Genomic DNA, 13171 nt, shown 5'->3' on the forward strand with positions numbered 1-13171 from the left:
CTGGGCTGGATTACGGTAACCTTGGTAATACCTGAGGTTTTACACAGCCATCAAACAGACCTATGGTACATTGCGCTTAGGGAATCACAGTCATGGATCCCAAAGACACCGCCTTTAACACAGAGGAATCACAGTCATGGATCCCAAAGACACTGCCTTTAACACAGAGGGAAAAAAGGAATTGTCAGTAAAGCACGGCATGAAAAGTAACATATGTTTTGGAACTTCACCTCTTAAAAAAAAAGTTTAAACATGGGCTCCGAGCCACTGAGCCATTTGTCATAGGAATGTCAAAAACACATTATACTATATGGCATACCTTGTCATGAATTGTAATTATGGTGTTTAGTGTTCAGTAATGCAGAATGCTGGTATTGGTAATTGTCATGACTTTCAAAATGTTTGATAATATGATGTCTTGTGATAACTTGTTATGATAGTTATGAAAAATGACATGACATGATGACTATTATGTCACTGGACATTGAATGACATGATGACTACAGATAAGGCCTCTGCAATTCCATGTTTGCGACAATGTTGTCACTTTTATGATGGTGTGTTTGAGGCCAGTGTAACATGGTAAATGGTATTACTAAACAGCTCTTTGGAAAAAATAACAAGTAAAATAAGGTACATTTCTGAAGTATTCTATAGCATAGAGTTTTAGGTTTTGCGGTTACTCCAAGAGAACACCTATGTGAAATCTTATCATATAAAATATCACTGGAAAGTGGGGAAAATCAATTTAGGTTGTGTACAGCATAACAGCCCAACTTGTATCAACACTGGCGCTATCAATTATTTCAACGGAAAAAAAGGGCTTGCTTTCTGTTTTCATTTTTATTGATTCCATCCAGAGGCGATGCCAGCAACTCTGTAGTACTTCATCTGAATTATTTTATCACACTACAGATTAGCTCATAAAACCTTGACTCCTGCCACGTCAGGTGAGAATACATACATCAGAAGGTAAATCCTAGTGCACCTGTCAAATAACGTCTGCTGATTATCTTTAATACACATTTTTGTGGTATAATGCGGACATGATAATAACTGGCTGCAGTATGGTTTTCTACGAGTCAGAAACTCTCCTGTGAGGAGACGTGTAGAGTCTGCTGGCTACTCTTGCACGCCTCGGACTTATTTATTATTCATGCGGCAAAAAAAAAAAAAAGAAAGGAGACGAAAAAGAAAGAGGAGAAGAAAAAAATTGAAAATCACAAACGAAGAGAACAGAAGGGTCAGGCCCCAGAGTAACTGAGCCCATTAAGTCCCAGGATGTCACTGCAGCATCCAACAATATGCTTTTTCCACTCTTCAGCCTTCTGCTACTGCCCATATACCCAGAGGACTCGCCCTGGACTTAGAGGCACGCTCAGTACACCATCCTGTTCGCTATTCACAGCTGCCAAATGCCACCTCCATACCAACCTCAGATCTCCCCCAAATCAGCTTTTACTGGGAGAAATGTCAGGGTACATATTTCTATATATTTCACCTTCAATACTGCTTATTCTTTTAACAGAATGACAAAACTGAATCTTAAAAAAACAAAAAAACTCTAATACCAAAACACTTCAGCACCTGAATGAACACAGTGGTGTGTGTGTGTGTGTGTGCGTGCGTGCGTGTGTGTGTGTGTGTGTATGTGTGTGTGTGTGCAAGCGTGCGTGCGTGCGTGCGTGCGTGCGTGCGTGCGTGCGTGCGTGTGTGTGTGTGCTAAATGAAAGACTAACAGCGACAGTGCTAATATTCCCTTTGTGAATTCTTTATAGGAGAGCATATGCCCATTCAGCGCGCTGTGTTCTTTTCCTGAGTAAGCACAGATGGGGAATTTTATACCTGGGTGCCCTGTCCTTTAGCCCGCCAGAGGTCACACAGTGGGATAACAATGGGGACTGTGGAGGGGGAGTAAAAAACTCTGATATCTCTCGCTTACATGCACAAAATTAAATTCCAGTAATGAGAGACAGAGATTATAACAGGGTCTCAGAAGTTTTTACAGACAATTCTTTAAGATTTGTATCATTATTAGAAAAGCACAACACCAAATATTAGTACAAGCTGCTAATCATGTAAAGTAATTGTTATATATATATATATTTAGTCACTCCTTAACTCATAATGGTTTATGTAAGGCATTATGAAAGACATTTTATAATCCCTTAAATATAGTGTGTGATCAAATGAGTATAATATAATTGCTAAGGCACGTTGAGTCAATAACAGTAATAATGTCTACACAAGGTCATTAGGAACACTTTTCCACAGCTACATTATGACCTTAATGGGTGGTAGAACTTTTACACCTATTACCTCAACTGGCAAGCAAACCTGCCCATTTGTGTGTTCCTGCCAAACGGGTAAATTTGACTGAATGAATGGTAACATTGCAGAACAGACTACCTCGCTCTGAACATGAACACCTGACTGAAGGCTCTTTTTGTCTATTTAACAGAATGGATATATAGGCCACATCATGCCAGACTACCTGCCAAGCAAACCTTACATAAACCTGTTTTAAATCATTGCACAACCAACCGTGCTTAGACGGACTGGTTACTCAAAATGCCACGAAACTTTCAGCCCAAAGGTGGACACGGGTTCTTATGGGTCCGTTCAAAGAACCCAGCATGCAATTCTGAATGTGTGTTTTGGATCCCTGTCTTTTGCCCTCTGATCCGCTCCTAAATTAAGTACGTTTAGGTCGACGTTAAATCTGGTGGCAAGGCTCATACATCATGTCGGGAAAAATGTCTATGAGTCACCGTGGTTATCTGCAGCACGCATACCACAGTAGAACAAAACAAACCATATGTGTGTTTTAAGGGTTACACCCTATCCGTTTCCATGACAGCACTTTTGCCAGCTGCACCGAGCACACCAGACATTTTATTTATTTCTGTCCTTCCCTCCCGGAATGTTAAAAGACTGAGAGAAATTATATTTCATACCCGGAACATTCCCTCTTAGCGAATATTACTTCCATAAAGCTTACTTACAGAATTGCGAAAAGTATTTGATGGCTCAGATATTTATTCAGACACCAGGTGAAAGGCAGGGTGAGACCAGAAAGCTGAGGCGGAAAAAAAAACAACACTACACACACACACACACACACACACACATTTTTATGACATTTTATAAAAACTTTTGGGAACCTGGTCAAAGGTTTTGACTACCATAGTGCATCATCTCAAAAATATCTGTCCCTTATAAAACCCATAGAAATGGACTACATGTCTAACTAAAATGGAAAAAAGAGAGAAATAAATCTTGAATACAGCCCTCTTCACAAAATGGCAGGGCTGGCTGCCAAAGACATGAAAGAGAAACAGAAATACATATAAAACGTGTCACATTCAGCCTTTTAGGAGATGTTCCTATTGTATGTCAAACCCCTCGGTGTCATTTATGAGCTAAACGTGTTAATCTAGCATAGATTTAATACCACACCCGAGAGCTGTAAAAGGCCGCTTGGAAAAGTGATCCAATCAAGAGTGCTTTGGCCCCGGCTGTTTATTACTAGACAGGCTTCTGCTGGTTGGACTTGCCAAAGCGTAATTAACGGCATGCAGAGTATTGAAAAGTAAATCTTGTTTGACTGCGGTCGCGATCAGCCGGTATCGAGGTTACAGCGCGCTATTTTATTTAACCGGAGTGGGACCACTGGGAGGGGTTCTCCGAGTTGAAAGATTGAAGGTGCCAAAAAGGAGATAATTCAGTTCAAGGAGAGAGCGGACTCGTGAAACAATGGTATAAATCCTGCAAAGGGTGAATATCCAGACCGTGAAATCACACGATGACTGCATTTGATGTGTGCGAACGGAGAAAGTGACATACTACAGCCATGGCGAGCTATTTCTGAGGTGCAAGTTTCTCAAAACTACGCTAATTTCACACATACGTCAGGGGGTACATATGTTTGCAGAGATGGTCTTAGAAAGCTCTTGTGGTAAGGCCTTAAGTTAAAATATGAAAGAAAACAAACATTCTAGGCAAACACTGGAAACAGGACGAGGAATCCACCACTAGCAAGCACATACCTGGTTTCTTTGCATATTCAAATGTACGCATGCTTAACATACTCAAGACGAAGAGGGGAATGTCTAACTGTCTAACTAATGTCCATACAAATTCTTTCAAAATTTCACACGCTTCTATGTCCCTGTATGACAGCATGTCTAAACAGATCACCAACCCTGATTTCATGCCCTATCCATTCCTTTAACCTTGATGTCTACGTTCACCACACTGGCTCAACAGAGAGTAAGGACCCGTATAAGTAAGACTGACAAACAAGCGTTTGCTTTGGACCAAACACACAACTGGAAAAAGCTGAGGAAAGCCTAACTTCCACGTGTTTTCATGGTGCCCCTTTTACCCATGGGTGAGCAGGGAGTTCAAGAAAGGGATATGGGTTGATCTGCAAACGCAGAGAGAGAACGAGAGACCACCTGACACACCACCAGGGATTAATGAATGGATTTGCCAGCACAGGACATGCACAGAATGGTAAGAGGTGGGAGAGCTGCTGAGGTGCTGCAGATATGATAATGAGGAAAGGGGGAGGAGAAAGTTAGCATTAGAATGCAGTGCAAACCTCACTCTCTCTCTCTCTCTCTCTCTCTTTCTATTTCTCTCGCTCTCTCTCTCTCTGCAAGGGACAGTATGTGAGGCAAAGTTCAAGTCTCATCAATTACTTTACCACTTTACTTACTCAAAATAACATATGCTACCACAGTTTTGAATGTGTTAATAACTATGATAGCAAGAATGTGACAATTTTTACACATTCATAATTATAATGTTGAAAAGTAGATTTTGTGACAACAAAGTGCACAGCAACGGCACAGAAAACAACATTTTTCAGACACCAACACCACTACTTTCAGGTTTTGGCCCACAGAGAGAGCTATGACTGACTCCACAACCTCATTAAGATTTGTTTGGCATCCAAGAAAGGCTTCACTTCAAATACATTTAATAACACTGTTGGTTAAAAGTTACGACACCAATGACACTAATGGTTACACTTTACAAAATAAACACACAACTCACACAACTATGTTTAATACGTTTTTCCAAAGTTCCAGCAAAAGTAATTATTTCTTGATCAGAGGCAACTGGCTGAAAGTATGCAAGGCATACAACGCATTTCAGCGTTTGTGAATCTAGCCCTGGCAGAGGAAAACACTTGTCTTCTTTTCGCCCCTCACAGGCACTCGGTAATTGTGGGCTTGAGAGGAAAGCGAAAAATAGAGGAGGTATCTAAACGTACGACCCCATTAAGCTGTAACTTAAGCCATCTGATGAAATGAGGAGTTTTTAAAGAGACCAGGCTCTGTTACGAGGGTTGGTCACAGTTGGCCGCTTCGAGAGCCAGTGTCTTGGAAATGGAGAGGGTTGGGGGGTGGTGGTGGCAGTGGAATGCTTTCTATAAGCGATGTTTTTCTGCCAACCACATCCTTATTTTTCATAGTGCTTAGTGCAGAAACGCACAGCCTCTGACCGTAAACTGTCACCACACTGTTATGCGGTCGGTGACCATCAACAGTGTTTATAAAAAAAAAGAGTGGATACGGAAGAAAGTCAGAACAGTGAACGGCGATTTTTGCTTTAACAGATATGTTGGCATCTTATTGTGTTCTACTGAAAAAGTTGACATCACGACACTGTCACCATAAAACTGTCACCAGAAAATAAGGGAGTTTTCTCTCTCCCTCTGCGTGTGTGTGTGTGTGTGAGAGAGAGAGACAGAAAGAGAGAGAGTGTGTGTGTGTGTGTGTGTGTGTGTGTGTGTGTTTATGTCCACTGATTTCTGCAGCACACAGTAAAATAGCATTGGCAAGCAGTGTAGGAAGCATAAGTGATGGTTCTGCATTGCAGGGAAAATATTTTCTTTGTGGGGGTTTACATTTAAAGGAAGATATTTCCTCTGGGTTGATTCTATGTTAAACTGTAATTAGGAGCCTTAAGGATAACTGCTACCATTTTATGACTGAAAAGCCATTACTATATTTTATCATTGGTTTATGGCCAACAGAGGTTCAAACAATGGAACAAAACCATTTCATTTTATGATTTTGAGGGAATAAGTAAAAATCCAAGACCAAATAGCCTTGAAATCTGGCACATTGAAAGTCATAAAACATTTTCATTATTTTGGAGGGAAATTCCACTTTGGCATCTATGGCCAAAAATGCAATTCTGGCCGACAATCTGGGAATGTGAGTCTAGGTTTTCGAATATTAGCAGGCTCCAGTTATCTTAAAGCATAAAATGCTGCCATGCCATTATAGCAGCCCGCATAGTTATCTGAAATTGTCAGAAACCTAAAACATCTCAATCAGCATCCTGGGAATATTCCATTCCTGGCAACGCGTCATGAGCAGACAACAGTTTGGCGAGCACGATTACAGTGGAGTTCGCACACACAGATCCTCACAAATGGACCAGTTTTACACTCCCGCCTCATTAAAAAAACCTACTGCAGAGATACTCTGTCCTGACTTGAATGCAATTTCCTCCAGGCTAAATGAGAAAAAACCAGGAGCACACCTACCCCACTGCTGGGGGATATCTATGCAGATAATGCAGCATAATATAAAAAATGACCTCTTGTCTATAACCTTTCTGAAGATCTAAAGCACCATCACAGTCTCTGAATTATGAATATTCAAGCAAATATGATTTTGAAAATATTATAGAATATGCTGAACTGTAAAACTCTCAGAACATTCAGAACATCTCTCTGATTTTTCTTGCTCTCCTTCTACAACACATTTGTGAAGGGAGAGGTTCTGAGTTACAGACAGCCGAGAACAACACGTGCAAACAAAGCTTTTCTAAAGGAAGTTAACTTTTTCTAGACTAAATACCACAACCCTTCCTGCACCTTTTTCAAGATAGCTGTCAGAACATGCATGAGACATGATGTCAAAGCCATGCTGAGTACCTGCAATAAAAGAAGCCCACCCCATCCCCTGGCAACATTCAATCTACGATGTAAAAATCTCCAAAGGCTTGATACTGTGTGGACTGAAGAGTCTACTTGGGCACCGCGATGGTGAGGCAGGAGTGACAGAAAGCCCTGGCGGCTGAATGCCATCTGAATGACACCCACTGTGAATTCACACAGCGCTGCCCACACCAAGACAACAAACACAATACCCAGGCAAAATCGTACAGAAACTCCCACACAGGCCATTAGCTGTGCTTATTGGAGTCTTGCAAGGCCAATTTTAAGGGCACATTTAATCTGTCAGAGTCCTAGCATTACGCCCAAGAGCAACTGTGGGAAGGGATTATGCGATGCTCATTAAAATTTGATACAGCTTGATTCAGGACGCTGAACCCAAAGTAGATTGAGCCTGTGGCATTACCTAGGAATGAAATTCATATCACACACACACACACAAACACACATCATTTTAAAAGGGAGTTTACTCTTCACCGTGCAGGACTGATGCAAACTTAATGAAATCTTCACATAAATATTTAAACAAAGAATGACCAACGTATGCATACTGTATGTAAAATAGCAGTTGTAATTGGTAAGATCCTAAAAATGCTTGCAGTGTTTTTTTATTTGATGTATATATCATTATGAATACTTATATTTCATTGACTTGTGGTAACAAGTACACGCTAGATATACTTGAGGTGTAGTGTGTATGTCAGCCTTGGCTCACAGTTGCTCTCATTCTGCTTTGGGTCTTCACTAGAGAAGTTGGCAGGTGACTTGAGTGTCTCCTGCAGGACCCGAGTCCATTAGCCGGGCATGCTGGGGGCTCGACAGGCTCTGGGTGGGAATGGAATCCAACGCCAAGAGTGGATCTCTCTCTCGAGGGCCCATCCACTGACAAGCTAAATCAGACTCAACTTATACGCCTGGGCCCTCCACTTCACGAGACCCCGGTGAGTTGTGCAATAAGTCAACATGAGAAATGTAGTGCACAAAAAGTTTTGGGTAAAGCCAAAAAAATGAATAATGTCGGTCTGAGAATATTGTATTAGTGAAGGGGATAATTTGTTAACATATACGACTTGGCCGTGTTTCACATGAAAGTTCAAGCCGATGAAACCTCATGTTTTGGCTTAGGAAACCCTGTAGCTCGCACAAGAGCGATTCTTAAGACAGTTTCATTGGACTGGTCCCACATGCATAAAAATGTATCCAAACAGAGACAATCACTGTGAAAAAGTATTGCTTCATTTTTTTTCTCATGAAAAAAAAAGCTGACAGAGAGATCAGTTCCCTTTACTTTAATCATTGGACTGTGATGTCCGGGCGCATTCCATTTTTCATCTCCCTCCCCTTGTTCATAATCTGATTGTGTCCAAGGAGCACTAATGAGGGAATGACCTTTCTGACCCCAACTAACACCTTCATAGACAATCTAAAAGCAGCAGACATTATAATTCAAATCTCACAGAGCACTGGAGGTGGAAAACACAGAGGAGAGACAGAAAGAGAGGGAGGGAGAGAGATAGAGAGAACGAAAAAAGAGAGACAGAGATAGAGGGGGAAGTGAGAGAGAGATAGAACAAGAGAGAAAGTCAGACAGAGTGGGCAGAGAGAGAGAGAGAGAGAGAGAGAGAGAGAAAGTGAGACAGCGAGAGGGGAAGAGAGACAAGGAGAGAGGAGAACGAAGGAAGGAAAGTGAGATACAGAGAAAGTAACAGTGGGGGCTTGAATTCACAAGACAATGACTGAGGTAAAGGTAAAGGAGAGGAGGATTGTAAGGCTTACGCTGTGTTGCATTGTCCTCCAGTCCTCTGGGAAAGCTGGCAGCAAAAACAGACGAAAAGAGGGATTTTCATTGAAAAGGTAGAAGAAAGAGAGAGAGAGAGAGAGAGATAGAACGAGAGAAAGGCAGTTTGCCTTGGGGTGAACATGATCTCCATGCACAAGAGAGAACAGCAGCAGCCACTATTACATTTCATTTCATAAAACGGCATGGCAGGTATGTTCAATCTCTTCCCACCTCCCCCGCACACCACTGATATAGAAAAGGGAGCTATTTTGAGATTATTTTCCATTCCACCCCTAACATTTGATTTGGTGTCATTCATTACTCTTCCCAACAATTGCGGCAGCTTCATTCCCCCATCTACAAAACCTCATCTTTATACTCAATTAGAATTTGGTTTCAAGCAAAGGTATTATCGACGCACAGATGGGCATAGTCAATTATCTTTGGGGGGAAACACTAAATATGAATGAAATATGAGCATAGTTTCTTTTTTTTATTTTATACTCAGAGGAAGGATTGTCACTTTGCCTCTGTGACAACCTCTCTCATCATGCAATTAATAATTCAGCGTGGTTTCATTTTGAATGAATAATTTCAGGGTAGATGAATACTTTCTTCCAGAGTCTATTTCAGGAAAGAAGGAAGTATCTATCTGGGGAAAAATACTGCACAGGCAACCGAAGAGCGCTCGTTCTGGTGGCTCTTGGTTGACGACCACCCACCCGACCCCCCACCCACCCCACCGCCTCCCTATTGGCTACGGCTTGTATGTACTCTCTGTCTCTGAAGTTGGAAGGTGCAAACGCTAACTAGTTCTGAATGTGTCTAGTGGAGGAATGATCACTGTCTAGTGTGTGTACGACGGCTTACGCGAGACACACAGAGGCCCAAGACACAGGCGACACTAACGGACGGATGGCGTTACTCAGGTAACAGCTGAAACTGGGCCGAATCTGGGCCGAATCCACACCAGCTGGGGGCCCTGGTCCATTATATGATTCACTTGTGGCTCTGGCCCGGATCTGGCCCAGACTGCACAGCAAGCTGCCATGTGGGACTGACATTAAGTCTTAGCTTTTAACTCGCCAGGCCTAGGACCGTGTGGAAAAATAACAAACAAAAAACCCCAGTAAAATCCAGGGCCTTTTATTTAATTAGTAACGAAACGAAATGTGCAATCTATTTTTAAAATCTGAGTGTTGTGCTAGTAGAGAGCGAGCCAAATAAAGGTAAAGCATATAGAATTCTTTTTTTTTAAGGGAAACTAATGGGGAAAATTACAGGCTTTCTTGTTTTACAAATTATAGCCCTGTAATTAGTCAGCTGTTGGCTGTTGGCATGCTCTAGTTACATCTTAATTGAATAGCACCAAAACACTGTAATCCTTACAAACAAGCCCACTGCCACATGGACACGTGTATGTGTACACATTCTGTTTAACAGTGGAGAATAACTTTAAATAAAGAGGTGGAATATAAAGGGGGTTTGCTCACTTGGTTGCAGAAATAATTTTCCACTAGAGTGTTACGGCCCACCATTTGGTTTTTTTCGCGCTCACAACTATTTAGAAAACATACCCCCTGTGACCACAAGAGCCACTCCTCCCTACCACCATTACACACACACAGAGATATGACCCAAACACTGACAAACACACACACACACACACACACCACCCTTCTAAGACTAACACAACACCCCCCCAGCCCCCCACACCCACCCAAACACAAACCATCACCCTTCTAAGACAAACAAACACCTATCCACGTACACACACACACACACACACACGCCCTTACCAAGCGGGTCAAGGCTGGTGCCAGCGGCGGTGGTGGGCCGCTCCTCTGGGCTGTAGGGTCTGAAGCGGGCGTTGAAAGTGTCTGTGATGCCGCGGGCCGACCGCCCCATTCCAGCAGGCTTGGGATGCCCACATCCCTGGAAAACCTGCAATTAAGGGGGGTTTCAGTGTGAGAAAACAAGGGCAGTTGTTTGGTTCCGGGGTTAAAAATGTCTACGATGCCTTGTGGATTGAATTACATGTGTTCTGTCTGGTATATAAACGTTGTTATATTTGATCTTGATGGAGACGTGATGGAGACGTGGCATTTTGAAGAAGCAAACAAAAAAGAAAACCAAATCAGTCAGATGTAATTTTGGTTATATTTTTCGAAAAATGGATCATGCAAGAACATTCAGTCAATCAGTGAATGAGCACAGATGACAAACAAAAAAGTCGACTCAATGAAGAGCAGAATCATCATCCTAACTATTCTCCTCGTAGCTCCTCAAAGTGAGCAACTGCGATTGTTGTGAGCTAATAGAAAAACTAAGCACACTAAGAAAACAGCAGGCATCCCCCAATAAGCAATGCAACAATACCAATTCAATTTCAAGGGGTACTGAACATCTCAGTTCTCGGAGACGGTGACATCTGAATACAGCCTGAGCTGAGAAGGCTGTTATGCAGTGTGTCTTTAAAAGTGTATTTCTCTGTTTGACCTTGTGAAGACCCTACTTTGGAGACCGAGTCAGGCTTAATCTCACTCCTCCTGTCAGTACAGTTTGCATATTGTTTTGCTTCCCTCGCCTCTCTTTAAGGCTGGACTTCCTGGCTGGTGTTGATGGAGCACTTTAATGCCATTCATGACTCTCCTGACAAGAGCTTGTCTTTCTCAGCAGTGATTTCCCCTAGTGCAGTACAGTCTGCTAGCATGGTGATTCCCTACTGTCTTAAACATATTCATTCTCTCTCTCTCTCTCTCTCTCTCTCTCTCTCTCTCTCTCTCTCTCTCTCTCCTCTCTCTCTCTCTCTCTCTCTCTCTCTCTCTCTCTCTCTCTCCTCTCTCTCTCTCTCTCTCTCTCTCACTCACTCACTCACTCACTCACTCACTCACTCACTCCTCTCTTTCTTTACCTCTCTATACCCTCTTTTCTTGCTCAGTCTCTCTCTCCCTCTCCTCAGAGCTGTAACGTAGCCGTGATATGACAGCCATGCTACAGAACTACATGGCTACAACACAAAGTCCACTCTCTGTCAAAATGTATTATAGAAAACTATACTGGTGCTGTAGGTCTGAACTGGAGCTGTCTGTTCTTTTCTCATGAAAGACGTCGACTAGGGGAAAAAAATCTGTGATTTGGAGCACCTTGTGGTGCATTTGTAGTGCGGTGCATTTTCAGTTTCAGGACAAACCTCGACAACTAAAGGCTCCTTTCAATACATACTCTCTCCCTATCGAGGGTTCCTGGAAAGACACTGTCAGATCACGTAAGATGTTCCCATACATTATTTGACATATTTCCTCTTTCTCGCCCATTATGGCTATGTGAAACATGCATGAGAGGGCTTTCAAAGAAGTTGAATCCACTCGACTTTCGCCATGAATATAAAAATCAACATGATGTTTTTCTGCTTGCATTCCATGGGACTCTCATGAAGGGGTATGGGAATCACTGGCACAAGACACAGCATACACACAGAAATGCTTTTAACCCTTGACTAAGGTCTTCTTCTGAGTCTGCTTATCAGATTTGTGGGTCAAGGTTTTATTTTCAACTTTATTTATTTATACAACACCAATAACAATTTAAATTGTCTCAAGGCACTTTACAAAGCCTAAACCCCTCGAGCAAGCACTAAGGCGACGGTGGCAAGGAAAAACTCCCTTTTAACAGGAAGAAACATTAAGTAGAACCCAGCTGATAAGGGGGGACCCATCTGCTTGGGGACAGCCGGGTAGAAAGATAGAAAAAAAGAAGGGGGCAGGATGAAAGGGAGAAGAAAAGAGAATCAGAAGCAAGCAGATTAATTCACACTACACAATATAAATCTTCTGGCTTCAGAAACCCTACTTTGTCAGGTGCTTCCTGCTATCTTAAACAACCTCTTTCGTTTTCGGATTAGAAGCGGATGAAGGAAAAATGGCAAAAAAAAGATCTTGTGCACCTGCATCAGTAATCAGAGGGGGTTTACCTTTGCTGAAACCTGCATGGTGTTATCCTGCATCAGTAATGAGAGGGGGTTTACCTTTGCTGAAACCTGCATGGTGTTATCCTGCATGGTCATGATGGCCTCGGAGATCTTGACATCTATGGGCTCCATGACGGCCTCTATGTTGAATGGTCCTTCCAGTCTCTCTGCCACCAACAGCATGGCATCTGTCATAGAAAGAGACAGAGGACACATTTATGTCGCATTTCATGAGCTTAGACCAACCAGCTAACATCTAAATGACAAACTATGCGTTAGTAAGATCACTGAGGATTATGAGATAGGCAGTCGGGAGTGAAGAACTTGTGACTGTTGCAGTGGAGTTTTCAGGAGGCAGACCCAACAGGTGAACTTGCTAAATGAAACAGAATGGATTCAAGGTGGTATAGGGGTTAGAGGACAATGACTGACATGGTAC

General features: G+C 42.3%; 1 protein-coding gene across 1 annotated transcript; it reads right to left on the reverse strand.

The window, feature by feature from the left end:
- Positions 1 to 76: 76 nt before the first annotated feature.
- Positions 77 to 13030, reverse strand: LOC122131221 (glypican-6-like). The gene is made up of 3 exons (XM_042706111.1): positions 12790 to 13030; positions 10562 to 10706; positions 77 to 156 (listed from the first exon to the last, which is right to left on the reverse strand). The coding sequence occupies exons 1-3, from the start codon at positions 12946 to 12948 to the stop codon at positions 77 to 79; spliced, it is 384 nt and encodes a 127-aa protein (XP_042562045.1). The 5' UTR covers positions 12949 to 13030.
- Between the last annotated feature and the right edge of the window lie 141 nt (positions 13031 to 13171).

Source organism: Clupea harengus, unplaced genomic scaffold (genome assembly GCF_900700415.2).
Source record: "Clupea harengus unplaced genomic scaffold, Ch_v2.0.2, whole genome shotgun sequence".
NCBI classification, from domain to species: Eukaryota; Metazoa; Chordata; class Actinopteri; order Clupeiformes; family Clupeidae; genus Clupea; species Clupea harengus.